The following is a 14,238-nucleotide window of genomic DNA, read 5'->3' as shown; positions in this document are numbered from 1 at the left end:
ATTTAATACACAAACTCCTTCCTCCCTTCCTACCTTTCCAAGCTCTTGGAAAAGATTGTTTTTAGTATGCAAATAATCGTCTGAATTGAAAGAGCAAAGTAAAGATTGTCTATAGTCTATAGTTTCCTGGAGTTGTAATAGAATAGTAAAAAATAGATTTAGTCAAGCCAAACTATACTAGACAGAATACAAAAGCCATTGATTTTGACAACTAAGAAAGAGCTAGAGGTTTTGTATCTCATAGGTTAATTTAGTTTTTTTAGGATGCTACTGATACCAATAAATCAATATTAAGGAAACAATAAATACTTTCAGTAAAATATGTACATACGTTAAAACTACGACCCTTACAACATTTTTATGGTCTAATAAGACCGTTTATTTCATAAAGCATTGAAATTCATATTCGGACAACTTCCATATATCATACTCGAGCCCCGGGGGCTTTTATAGTTTTTAAAGAAGAATTATGTCAAGTATTAGAAATTTAAATATCGGTTTAACATAAAAGACATGCCGCGGTCTGACGTTATTCACATATTTTATTTCTCTCGGACATTGTGCTCGAATTGAATCGGGGTTATGGAAATGACATGCATAATGGGTCGTTTTAGTTCCATGAAACTGTCCGAAAGACAATTATTCAGTGCCGATAGCTAAATAGGGCTTTTCAAGAACCGTATTGATGTTGTCTAAATTTTATAGGGATTATTAGCAAACCAGTTTAAAGGCTGGTTTAACATGCCTTTACTTAAGTTTCTCCAAACTTCAGTAATTAGCTGTTTGTTGGGAATTCAAACACTAACGCAATTAATACAATTAGTACGTACGAATCGCTAACTGAAACAATTTGAAATCACTACAAGTTGAAATCAATATCCTGGTTCAGAGAAATGGTTTAACAGTGTCATAAAAGTATTTCGTAGAGACGGAAAATTCTCCATGTGACAATAATTCCGAATGTTCTGCACGACTTTCCACCTTTCGGCGCTCGAAAAGAGTAGTAAAATTTGTTATTAGAAACTACTGAAGGCGTCATACGTTTTCGTTTCAACCTTTTACATTTTTATTGTAACATAACTTACCGGTTTCACATAAATTTTATTTCCTCAATACCAAAAATATTAGACGGTGTGTGCCAATTAAATTATCATCGGTTCAACACATAAATAAGTTCCTGGCAACGGACGGGAAACCTTTCCATATCCAGCAAGTTTTATTAAAAAACGGGACCGGTCCCGAAAGGATCCGGACTTGTCAACTTTGAAGCCAAGTAGAAGAAATGAACCGGATTAAACCTTTTTAACTTGATGAAACCTAATATTTCATAAAGGTCAAATTTGAAGGAAGCTATAATAGATCTGATTGATATTTAACCAATTCTGTTTTTTACTGATGTGACACACGTCTTAAAAATGCTTCTTGCCAAATTAAACCGAAACAGATTTTAAAGGTTTATACCTGTTTGTTTTTAGGTATAACTACACTTGATTGCCAACCCTCAGAAAAATTATCTTTTACGTATGTAGTTTAAGGTTTAAGTAATGATGGACGTAAATTTATAGTGACCATTTGTTTACCAGTAAGGCAAAGTGAAATTCAGTGTGATAGGAAAATTTACCAATTTGACCAGTAAGTTCTAATTTGACCAGTAAACTTATGGGTCTAATTGAAATTTGATTGAAAAATATCATTTTCCTGTAATGGATGTTATTAATTTAATTCAAGCAATTTTTGGTCAATATTGTCAAAATAAAATCTTGAAAAATAAAAGGCTGATTTGATTTGTTATTTATTATTTTAGAGAGTTTCATCAATAACAAAACGAGTTCGAATTTTATAACTTTTTTACGAACAAGTAGCATTTTCTAAAAAATTGCATTTCTAGCTTTTTATTATTTTTTGATTTTCTCATGATTCAATTATGACCCATAATATGTTTTGAGATGAAAAAATAACGCAAACTTTAACTCAGGAAATAATCTTACCAAATATCCCTAGAGCATCTAATTTTTCCTGTGGAAAAATTGGAATACTCGTTTCTAAGTAATTTTTAAAACCACTCTCGCTCATGCTATTTGTTAAAACAAATTACTTAGAAACTCGTTTTTCCGAATTTTTCCGGAAAAATTAAATGCACTAGGGTATTACCGCCGAATATTGCAAGAAATCTTTTCTGAGCAGCTGATTTTTGCAACTTTTAAGAAGAGTTTGACAGTCAGACAAAATTTGCCAGTGAAACCCACTTGGAGTGAGAAAATGCCTATTTTAAGTACATTTTTGGAACCATTATTAAATTTCCTATTCAATAACAAGAAAAAACATTACAAGATTTGGTACAGTCAAGACAAAAAGCTGTGTCAAAATTTGAACTGCCAGAAATACAGTTTAAAAAAACAATTAGGGACAAAGTTGCCTATAAAATCCACTTGGAATAAGAAAATCACTGTTTTAAGCACATTTTTGGAATCCCCATTAAATTTCCTATCCAATAACCTGAGAAACACTACAAAATATGGTACAGTCAGGAAAAAAATGGTGTCAAAGTTTGAACTGACAGAAAAACAGTTTTAAGGGCAGTCAGAGACAAAAATGTTTGTAGAACCGACTTGGAGTAGACTGTGTCTATTTTAGTAGTTGTAGTAGTTTTGGAGTAATCTAGCGCCACTTAGACTTAACAATACCCATTTTAAGTAAAATATTGAGATCATATTTTTTCACCACACTGGACATACATCAAACCGGTTCATTTCCACAGAACAAAAAGTAGCATGTAGTGGCGAGTTTCAATTAGAACGAATCCTTTGCGGAAAAACTTTAATTAAGCGTAACCGCTAACACTAACACTAATCACCTCCGCTTTTGTACGCTACACGGCCCTGTAGTCTCTCAGTGTCCGCTTTGGGTTTCTAAATTATTGCGGGATAAATTATTTCCCTATAGCTCTAATTAATATCCCTCCCAGGCTGGCGGAGTTTTTTAATTACCCCGCATAAGACCCGGGAAAAAAAACTCACCAAACTGCATTTTAAGCAGCTCCACAATTTTGCTCATTTGGTGTGACACAGCCAAATCATTCAAATTAAAATCTTTAACCTTTATGTAAATTATTGACTCAATTAACATATTAGTAGACAGAATATAGGTTAAAATTATTAATTATCAGCGAACGTATGCAATAATATAATATTTGTGCTCAGTTACCTGCAATAATGGTATCATTGGCTCATCAATATGTTTCGGCTTCGTTTACATATTTTGTTTTATGTGCCGTATTGATTTTTAATTGCTAATTTGTAATGCAAAATATTTGTTCACAGGTTCTATCTGTTGGTGGAGCACGATGCCTAAACGGGAGATTTTGTGGCCACCCATATTGACCTTTTTATTCTGTTTCACAGTAGCAGGTATGTTTCTATGAATCTTACGGTTTACAGTACTTTTTGTCCCAGGAGAAATGACAGTGACGACATTAACGTTTAAGCGTTTTTTTTTGTTGAACCAGAAATTCAATGAAGTGCGTTTGTGGTACAAATTTTAGACCGCTAACTTGAAGCGTTCCTGAGATATTCAAGAAATACTAGAGGCAACTCTGACGACATCTAGCGGCCAAACGATACAACTTAGCCCTGCCCGTTTAGCGTCACGTGATAGCACCATTCATTAGTTTTCGTTTCTCTATACAGAATGTATTGGGAAAATTTTGGGATTTTTGAGCTTACAATACTAACAGCTGCCATATTGGATTTTGATCAACCAAAGTGACTTTTTTCACTAATTTCAAACTGAAAAACACGAATCTGATATCTATTTTGCTCTAACTGGCACGGTTTCGGAGATACCATGAATATATGGCAATTTTGATAGTTTTTAAGGCGTGGCGCACTTAAAAAATTACATTTTGTCAAATAAAGCTCCACGTCACATTACAACCATTAAATTAAAGCTATCTAGAGTAATCTAGTCAGTCAAAGACAATTTTCAAAATTCAGATTTTCAAATGTCAGAAACTCAAAAAATGTTATATTTTGTAAAAGTTGCCTCCCATCAGGGTATATACGTCGTAAAAATTTCACCCTCTGACTCAAACAGTTTTTGAGATATTCATGAAAATATCCGAAAAAAAATATATTTTGACGCCATTATAGCGGCCAAACGTCACGTGATTTCCTCATTTATAAGCTTTCTTTTGTCATATAGTGGGTCTATACAGAATGATTCAAGTAAGCATGGAGAATGCTTATGGAGGATTTTTTGGATAATTGTGTACCTAAAAATATGTTTTTCTGAGTGGATTACTGGATGACCGTCGCCTTTTTAGTGCTACTCAATTAAAACTATTTCAATAAAAACTTACTATTCAATTCTGCTGTCAAAATGACGGAAAACGAAAATAATTGTTCTTGTACAAATACAACTACACAAAATAAAAACCAAAGCAAAAATCAGGGTTTTGAAACGTTTTCTTGCAGTATTTGATATAAAACGTGTTTCTGAGAATTATGACAGTTATTTTACCAATTGTCACTTGACCGTCTAGCTAAATCGTGTTCTACAATCACGTGACAACTGTCACTAACGTCAAAACTGTCAAACTATGCTCTAAAGTTGCAAAAATCAGGATTTAGAAAAGTTTTCTAGAAGCATTTGATATAAAACGTGTTTCTGAGATTTATGACAGTTATTTTGACAATTGACACTTTATAGTCTAGCTAAATAGTCTTCTAAAATCACGTGACCACTGTCAATAACGTCAAAACTGTCATACTATGTTCTAAAGTTGCAAAAATCAGGATTTAGAAAAGTTTTCTTGCAGTATTTGATATAAAACGTGTTTCTGAGGATTATGACAGTTATTTTGACACTTATCACGTGACCGTCTAGCTAAATAGTGTTCTAAAATCAGGTGACAACTGTCACTAACGTCAAAACTGTCAAACCATGCTGTAAAGTTGCAAAAACCAGGGTTTAGGAAAGTTTTCTTGCAGTATTTGATATAAAAGGTGTTTCTGAGATTTGTGACAGTTATTTTGACAATTGGTACTTTATAGTCTAGCTAAATAGTCTTCTAAAATCACGTGACAACTGCCACTAACGTCAAAACTGTCAAACTATGCTCTAAAGTTGCAAAAATCAGGATTTAGAAACGTTTTCTTGTAGTATTTGATATAAAACGTGTTTCTGAAAATTATGGACAGTTATTTTGCCAATTGTCACGTGACCGTCTAGCTTAATAGTGTTCTACAATTACGTGACAACTGTCACTAACGTCAAAACTGTCAAATGATGCTCTAACGTTGCAAAAATCAGGATTTAGAAACGTTTTCTTGCAGTATTTGATATAAAACGTGTTTCTGAGATTTATGACAGTTATTTTGACAATTGACACTTTATAGTCTAGCTAAATAGTCTTCTAAAATCACGTGACAACTGTCACTAACGTCAAAACTGTCAAACTGCGCTCAAAAGTTGCAAAAATGCAAAACTAAAGTAACAGAAAAAAGTAGTAGAAAAATGTCAACAAACGCGAAAAGAAGAAATATATTCGGTGCACAAGTGAAGTAATTTGACATTTTGTCACGTGACACCGGTTCGTTTTTTAAATATATTGATCAGATGACACATGGTCAAAATTACGAACGTGGACTGATTTCAGAATGTGTCCCTTCGCCAGCGCCGAACATTCACGAAATTAAAAATTCGTAACATACGTTAATGCCACGTCAAGTTTCCATCTCGCTCAGTTTAGACGTAATCAAAAAGGAAAGGCAATTATTACGTCACTGCCACTAGCCCTGGGAGAGACTTTAGTTTTAGTGTAAAGCAGCGTTACACTTTTAATTATTTTGTATACTCAAACGAATCCCACAATTTAAATTTCCATTCCGAACAAAGTTCTATTGTCTTTCCGTTGGTTGTAGAAAATAAATATCGTCGACCTCAAACGGGCAAAACAATCTAAAATGTAAATCCGTCCGGATAAAAAGAAAAATCAACAGAATTCAACGTAAACATACATTATAAAGCCAAAAAAAAAAACAGTTTTGTGTAAAATTGCAGCACAAAGACTACAAGTCAGATTTTCAATATGAAATGCAGAAAACCCATTAGAAAACTTGGTGGCGTTAATACAATCGTTTCTAGCAGGTGTCGTTGCAGTGGCAAAGTTCATTCCTGTCCTAACGGCGTCGACATTAAACCTTTTGCAGGAAGAACAAATAGCTTAAATATTGAACTTAAGTCGTTTCTGATTGCTTCAACTTCTCGACGAGCATTCTAATGGCCCAGTTTAATTTAATATTGCTGGAAAATCGACGATTCAACGTCCACAAGGAAATATTCTCGAGATATGAACAGAATCGATCTTGAATTTGAATGCAGGAAACCGATAGATTTTTCTTCACACCCAGTCTTCTCTACAACAAGAGTGGAGTAAGTAATACTTTGAATTCAAATTAGAAGGATCAATCAAACAAAGTAAGCATTCACATCACACAAACAAGATGCTGAAATTTCCCAGCAAAGCCCATAATTTCTTGTTGCACTACATGTGTAATTAACTAATCTTGTTTAGGGCTAATATTTTAATTATTAATCAGTTGCGTGACATAAATTGCTAATGTCAGTGCTTACAAATAAATGACGACGCCCTTTTGTATCCGACTCTGTATCGCATTACGGGATGAAAAGTTTAACGAGATGCCCGGATAATCCTCAATTTAGCCAGTGCCCATTTTGCAGTTATTACTAAGCTTTAGCCATGTCATAAAACCGAAATAATAATAATTTGGTAGCGTCGAAAATTGCCGGTACGTGAACGTTAACTATTTGGCTGGATATAAATGATTGCAACTTTACTACTTTCTGTACAATTTTTGTCAATCAGTGCCAATTCTAAAGCGGAGGAACATTTGGTAAGAAATTTGTAATTAAAAAGTTTCGAAAATAAAGACAAACTTTAGGGAATATTTAAAATTAGTCGTTTAACTTTGGCCGCTGTTTCTTTAAGAAGTTTAGAAGATATTATGACCCATCTTCAGAGGTTTAAGTAAACTTTGTCGTTGCATATTTATCTGATGATTACTACCAAAGTTGAATTTTTTTATCATTATCAATAAAAAAATGTGAAAATTGTTGATTGGCCAAATATCTGCAACAGATGTACGACTAAACCATAAATGTTGAATAACTGGTGCACATAAAGTGACTCAAATTAACGGGACGCTCTGTTTTAGCTGAGATTGTCGTGTTTCGCTAGCATAACCAGGCTTTACATAAACTTGTCCTAATTGCGGAAACCTGGTTCTAACTGGACCTTTGTCACATTTATATGCAGACTTTATGAAGGTGACAATCAGTCAGTTTTGCTTTCAGATTAATTCGTTTAAGTCTTTCGAGCTATAAAACGTGTTTCTGAGATACATGACAGTTATTTTGACATTTGGCACTTTATAGTCTTCTAAAATCACGTGACCACTGTCAATAACGTCAAAACTGTCAAACTATGTTCTAAAGTTGCAAAAATCAGGATTTAGAAGTTTTCTTGAAGTATTTGATATAAAACGTGTTTCTGAGGATTATGACAGTTATTTTGACACTTATCACGTGACCGTCTAGCTAAATAGTGTTCTAAAATCAGGTGACAACTGTCACTAACGTCAAAACGGTCAAACCATGCTCTAAAGTTGCAAAAATCAAGATTTAGAAACTTTATCTTGCAGTATTTGATATAAAACGCGTTTCTGAGATTTGTGCCAGTTATTTTGACAATTGGCACTTTATAGTCTAGCTAAATAGTCTTCTAAAATCACGTGACAACTGCCACTAACGCAAAACTGTCAAACTATGCTCTAAAGTTGCAAAAATCAGGATTTAGAAACGTTTTCTTGTAGTATTTGATATAAAACGTGTTTCTGAAAATTATGGACAGTTATTTTGCCAATTGTCACGTGACTGTCTAGCTTAATAGTGTTCTACAATTACGTGACAACTGTCACTAACGTCAAAAGTGTCAAATGATGCTCTAACGTTGCAAAAATCAGGTTTTAGAAACGTTTTCTTGCAGTATTTGATATAAAACGTGTTTCTGAAAATTATGGACAGTTATTTTGCCAATTGTCACGTGACCGTCTAGCTTAATAGTGTTCTACAATCACGTGACAACTGTCACTAACGTCAAAACTGTCAAACCATGCTCTAAATTTGCAAAAATCAGGATTTAGAAACGTTTTCTTGCAGTATTTCATATAAAACGTGTTTCTGAGATTTGTGCCAGTTATTTTGACAATTGGCACTTTATAGTCTAGCTAAATAGTCTTCTAAAATCACGTGACAACTGCCACTAACGTCAAAACTGTCAAACTATGCTCTAAAGTTGCAAAAATCAGGATTCAGAAACGTTTTCTTCAAGTATTTAATATAAAACGTGTTTCTTAAAATTATGGACAGTTATTTTGCCAATTGTCACATGACCGTCTAGCTTAATAGTGTTCTACAATCACGTGACAACTGTCACTAACGTCAAAACTGTCAAACCATGCTCTAAAGTTGCAAAAATCAGGATTTAGAAACGTTTTCTTGTAGTATTTGATATAAAACTGTTACTGAAAATTCTGGACAGTTATTTTGCCAATTGTCACGTGACTGTCTAGCTTAATAGTGTTCTACAATTACGTGACAACTGTCACTAACGTAAAACTGTCAAATGATGCTCTAACGTTGCAAAAATCAGGATTTAGAAAGGTTTTCTTGCAGTATTTGATATAAAACGTGTTGCTGAGATTTGTGTCAGTTATTTTGATAATTGGCACTTTATAGTCTAGCTAAATAGTCTTCTAAAATCACGTGACAATGGCAACTAACGTCAAAACTGTCAAACTGTGCTCAAAAGTTACAAAAATCAGGATTTAAAAACGATTTCTTGCAGTATTTAATATAAAACATGTTTTTGAGAATTATGACAGTTATTTTGACAATTATCACGTGACCGTCTAACTAAATAGTGTTCTACAATCACGTGACAACTGCCATTAACGTCAAAACTGTCAAACTATGCTCTAAAGTTGCAAAAATCAAGATTTAGAAACGTTTTCTTGTAGTATTTGATATAAAACGTGTTTCTGAGTATTATGAACAGTTATTTTGGGAATTGTCACGTGACCGTCGTTTTCTTGCAGTATTCGATATAAATAGTGTTTTTAAGATTTATGATTTTTGACAATCCTTTAAAACCACGTGATATCTGTTACTAATGCCAAAATTTAAAAAACAATTATTAATGAAAAAATGAAAAATCTGTATTTTTGAAGTACGGTTTTTATAGCAAGATGATTAAAATGTTTGACAGCTATTATAAGACACCCTGTATAATAATGTAAAATGAATGAATTTGTTTTTATCTACCGTTATCTACCGTTTTTTGACTGATTATTCTGCCGCCATTAAATATTTAATAACCATATATAATAGTAATAATAAAAATAATAAAAAACCAGCTTTCAGCTGGCTGCTTTTTTTACCAATCACAAACAACCCACTGTGTTGATATGTAAACTTACCTAATCTTAAATTTTCCAGTTAATAGTTTCTTATCTATTCTCTTGTAATCCTTAAACATTAAACAGCAAAAACTAGCAAATTTTCTCGCATGAAACTATTTGAAAATAAACGAGCAGGAATAATATAAATACACTTAGCCTCGGCGTTGTCTGAAGACTAATCCCATAAAAGGTCTATAAAACCCACAAACTGGCTTGTACAGCCAAGAATATTACTTTACTTTTGCCATTTTAGCAGAAGTTGAAATAACGATCCTACTAGTGCTCTTCTATTCAAATCAGCTTCTAAATACACTGTACATAGAGGGAGCAAATACAATTACGAAAATGCGGCAATGGAATTAACACAACAAGCCAAGAAAGTTTAAAAAACTTTACCGGTTTACACTAATAAATCTGTGACATTTCTGCAACTTTAAAACTCTGTAACTTACTGCAGTTTTACTTGAGTTTTCTTTTAATATTTCCTTAAAAGTTTAAAGCAGTTTTCTAATCGAATGTCGCGACACGAAACACTACTGCAGCGGTTATTGAGAAAACTGAGTAACTTCATTTGCATATTGAGTTTGAAAATAAAAAGAAAATGACTCTATTCTTATTATAAATCATAACCAAATTGCAAATGTAGAACGGTTTCGTTAGCGATGCAAGCTGTGTGCCAGTTTTATGGCCCCACTATAGCTTCAACTTGCAGATGGTACCGAAAATAAGCGTGTTTATAATATTCAGAGCCATTTAAAATTCGTTAAGCCGGCAGTTTTGGGTTAAAAAACTCGATCTCCAGTGCTACATTAGAACCTCTTAGGATCTGGGGAAAAAGTTTGAAAACCTTGATATTACTGCTTAATTAAACGGTGATTGTCCCGAAAGGATGAAATTCAAAGGAGTTGTTTTAATTAACACGTTTAATTATTAATTAAAGCAAAGTTAATTTAGAACAAAGAATGGTAAAATTTGTTGTTTTCAAAGGCAATTAATATTTCACAATGTAACGTTTATACAATTCTTCTTATTTTCCTAAGTTTAATTAGACAGACTCTCTTAATAAATGACTTTCTTATAGCCTTGAGTAATTTTTCAGCAATTGCTGGCTCCAGTTAATCAGGTCGTTTCTTGCCAAAGTTTCCTAGTGAAATAAAGATGTTATTAAATATTTAATCTTCCTCGGAACTGTCAGGAGGTTTAAGTATACACCCTAAGAGATAATTAATGGTTCTAGTGTCACGTTCAGTTTCCCATAAGTTATTGAATTGCTGAATCACCACACGCAAACTTTGAAGCCACTGTTTAAATTTTGAGCGAGAAACTTAAATTGAAATAGCTTAGATGAAGTGGTAGTCAGTTTTAGATAAAATTGGCAACAAAGCCGCACACATCCCTTCAATTTATGCAACAGGAATAATTTATGAACCGCACCAATACTACCAAATTACTAATTACAATGCCGTGGAAAAATTCCGCTACAATTCCAATTTCGCATATAACTGGAATTTAAATTGTTACGACCCGCGATTTTCGAGGTAACCGAAATCAAAATGACAGTTTTGGGCCCTAGTTTAGGGCTGCGTTTGGTGTAGTTATTATTGCCAATTTTCATCCAATATTTAGTTGCTATTTGTAGTTTGAAAATTAGAATAATCGATAAAATATTGAAGTTCAGCGAAAACGAATGTAAATATTTTATTATTTTGTTCGACGATTTGAAAATTACGATTTTTTCACAATAAAATTGCCTGGAAAAGTTAGAGACAAATTTACGTTTAAGCAAAAAAAAGAGTGTTTAACGTGAAAAGTCAAAATATAGGGATGTGAATTAGGATGTCATACAGCACGTGGACTATAATTATTACTTATTTTGATTCTAGACAAAATTATGCTCATCTCTAGTATATTTTTGTATTTTCACCAAAACCCAATCTTCTGTAAAATATTTGTAGGTCTTTTGAAAAATGTCGAGTGGAAAAAAAAGTCGAGACAAAAAAAAATGTCGAGAGAAAAAAAAAAGTCGAGACAAAGAAAAATGTCGAGAAGAAAAAAAAAGTCGAGACAAAAAAAAAGTTGAGACAAAAAAAAAAGTCAAGACAAAGAAAAATGTCGAGAGGAAAAAAAAAGTCGAGAGAAAAAAAAATGTCGAGAGGAAAAAAAAAGTCGAGACAAAAAAAAATGTCGAGAGGAAAAAAAATAGTCGAGTGGAAGAAAAAAAATTGGGACAAAGAAAAATGTCAAAAGGAAAAAAAAAGTCGAGAGAAAAAAAAAAGTCGAGAGAAAAAAAAAAGTCAAGACAATTTTATTTTATTATTAGTATACATGATTGTCAAAAAATACATACGAAAACCCATATTTCGAGGGCAAAGCAAAATATTTATTGTAGGAATTCTAAACCTTTATCACTTTATTTATTGTTGGTGTTTTCGCACAGATGTACCTACTCCTAATTGTTTTCTCTTTACAAAATTTTGAAATTTAGTAAATACACAATTAAATGGTTCACTGCTAACTAAACTGCTCGTCAAAAAGAATAAGGCAGCAAAATTTTAACTCTTTTTTTAACGTCTGTTTCTTCAAATTGATTAACTTGATTTTAATAATTCTTTTGACTATTAGAAGGTACTTTCTTTCTCTTTCTGATAACCTAAATAATCTTTTTGAAAGTTGTCACAGAGAGAGTAGTCAAAAAATGAAAAATTTGGTCTTATGCCATTTCTCGCAAATATTTTTTTTTGGTGTTTCAAAATAACCTCAATCTTGTGGTCAATATCACTAGACGTTTTCGCCAGTTTAACCACCATGTATAACGCAGATTAAGCTTTTTACTTAAATTGGGTAGTTTTAAGTGTAACCTTGCTAATCCTTGCTAAAGAAATGGTTAAATTAAAAAGAAATTAATTAATAAAAAACATTTTTTAATTTTTTGCAATAAAATTTGTAAGCGTCCCTTTATCAGCAAACTGGCAAAAAGGTCTGGAGATATTGACCACAAGACTCGATTAAGATTATTTTGATTTTTTGATTTTTATTTTTTGACTACACATCAGTCACACTCTGTATACTCTTGACACCTACGTGACGACATCAGGGGCCTAATTCTTGAAAGCAGGGAACGGAAATCTCAGGAGAAGTGTTGATAGAATGTGACAGAAGAAGCTGACAATAACGGATTCCTGTCACATTCTACAGGTCTTTCTCTTGATAACTCCCTTCCCTCGTTTCAAGAATACGCACTCAGAAAGAGGAAGAAAATCCTTTTTAATCTTCAAAAAAACTGTCCCATTCTTTTTGACGAGCAATTTACTTACATATAAGCATATTTCATGTTGGTCAATATACAAAAGTAGACGATTTGCTCGTTCGGCAAACAGAACTTTTGTCAGATATGGTTGGACTGGATTGGAGAAATATTACTAACATATGAAGTGTCTCCCTATCCCCTGACCTTTTAAATAAACTCTAGAAAACCAAAAAGTCTTTTAAACTTAACAGTCATACTTTAGTAAAGTAACACTAATACATGTTACATATTGGTTGCGTGTTAGATATTCCCTCAAGGCAATTTCAAGTGTGTCTTCATTTTAAACTGTTGGTTAAGCTTGTTTCTTGTATATTTTATGTCTAAAACAAATTCTCTTCATACATTTCTAGAATTGTTTTATGACTTTTGTTCCAGGAACTAGCTTAGTTTATCATCGTTACTCTGACGTAATTGCAACGTTTTTGACTTTTACAAGTTAAGTAGATACAACAAAAGGCGTTTTTGTATGTTATGTTAGGTTAGTTACACAAAAAGTACACCCGTAGGCAATAAATTAATTAACTAACACAAAAACCGTGTTTTATTGGAAATTAAATTGTACTAATTAAATAGTTGTAATGAGTGCAATGTAATTTAACATTAATTGCTTAGTTTTTATTTATATAAAAAGCATGTTTTTTTAATAACTGGATATAAAAGTGAAATTAAGAAAAACAAAGTGAACTATTAATTACGTTTTTATTAGACAACCACAAACTACACTAAGACGACAAAAAGAGCATCGTAAACCAAAGATCAAAAAGCTCGGTTATTACTCTCGGCAACATAAAACGAATCCCTAAAATGAGAGCAAAAAATAATAAATCCCAAAGCCGCGATAGTGGCTGGTGCAATCAAAATAATTGGCGGACTTTGTCTGTTACAAAGAAAATTAAGACGTTCTTTTATGTTTTCATTTCTGGCAGACATAAACCACACCAATTATAGCTTTAAACAAAATTTATATAATTAAAATAAACTTTTATTATGTCAGATAAAAAAATATCAGAAAAGTTACTAAAAAAATTACTCAGTATTATTAATTAAAATTATTTCTAAATATTCGTGAGTAGTATTTTACAAAATACATTATATTAATTTGATCAAATTACAAAGGATCAGCACCACATGCTGAGATTTATTACTAAAGTAATTGTACTTCAAATTGTTCCTATTTTCTTGTTCGTACAAAAAACCATTACTCCAGACCGGGGATAATCTGTAATGGATGGTTTTCAAACCGAGATGAAACGAAGACTGGCATTTAATGTGATTAAAACCAAAATAAAAGATTAAATTGAATGGTTTTGCGAATTGCAGACTTAAAACCAGTTGGATTTGAGTGTTCTCTAGTTTTGCGTTTCAGTTGATTATCGCTTAGTGTGCTTTTAC

The 14,238-nt window shown here is 32.5% G+C and overlaps 1 protein-coding gene across 2 annotated transcripts in view; it reads left to right on the top strand.

The window, feature by feature from the left end:
• Positions 1–14,238, top strand: part of LOC145735183 (zwei Ig domain protein zig-8-like) — a 132,453-nt gene that overhangs the window by 19,796 nt on the left and 98,419 nt on the right. For both annotated transcript variants that reach the window (XM_081988981.1, XM_081988982.1), the window contains exon 2: positions 3,321–3,407. In XM_081988981.1, the coding sequence (XP_081845107.1) occupies positions 3,344–3,407 (64 nt within the window). In that variant the 5' untranslated portion in view covers positions 3,321–3,343. The remainder of the gene's footprint in view (positions 1–3,320; positions 3,408–14,238) is intronic.

Source organism: Ips typographus, linkage group LG11 (assembly GCF_016097725.1).
Source record: "Ips typographus isolate SLU linkage group LG11, UJ_Ityp_2.0, whole genome shotgun sequence".
Lineage (NCBI taxonomy): Eukaryota > Metazoa > Arthropoda > Insecta > Coleoptera > Curculionidae > Ips > Ips typographus.
Note: the sequence above shows the minus strand (reverse complement) of the source record. Positions and strands in the feature narration are given on the sequence as shown.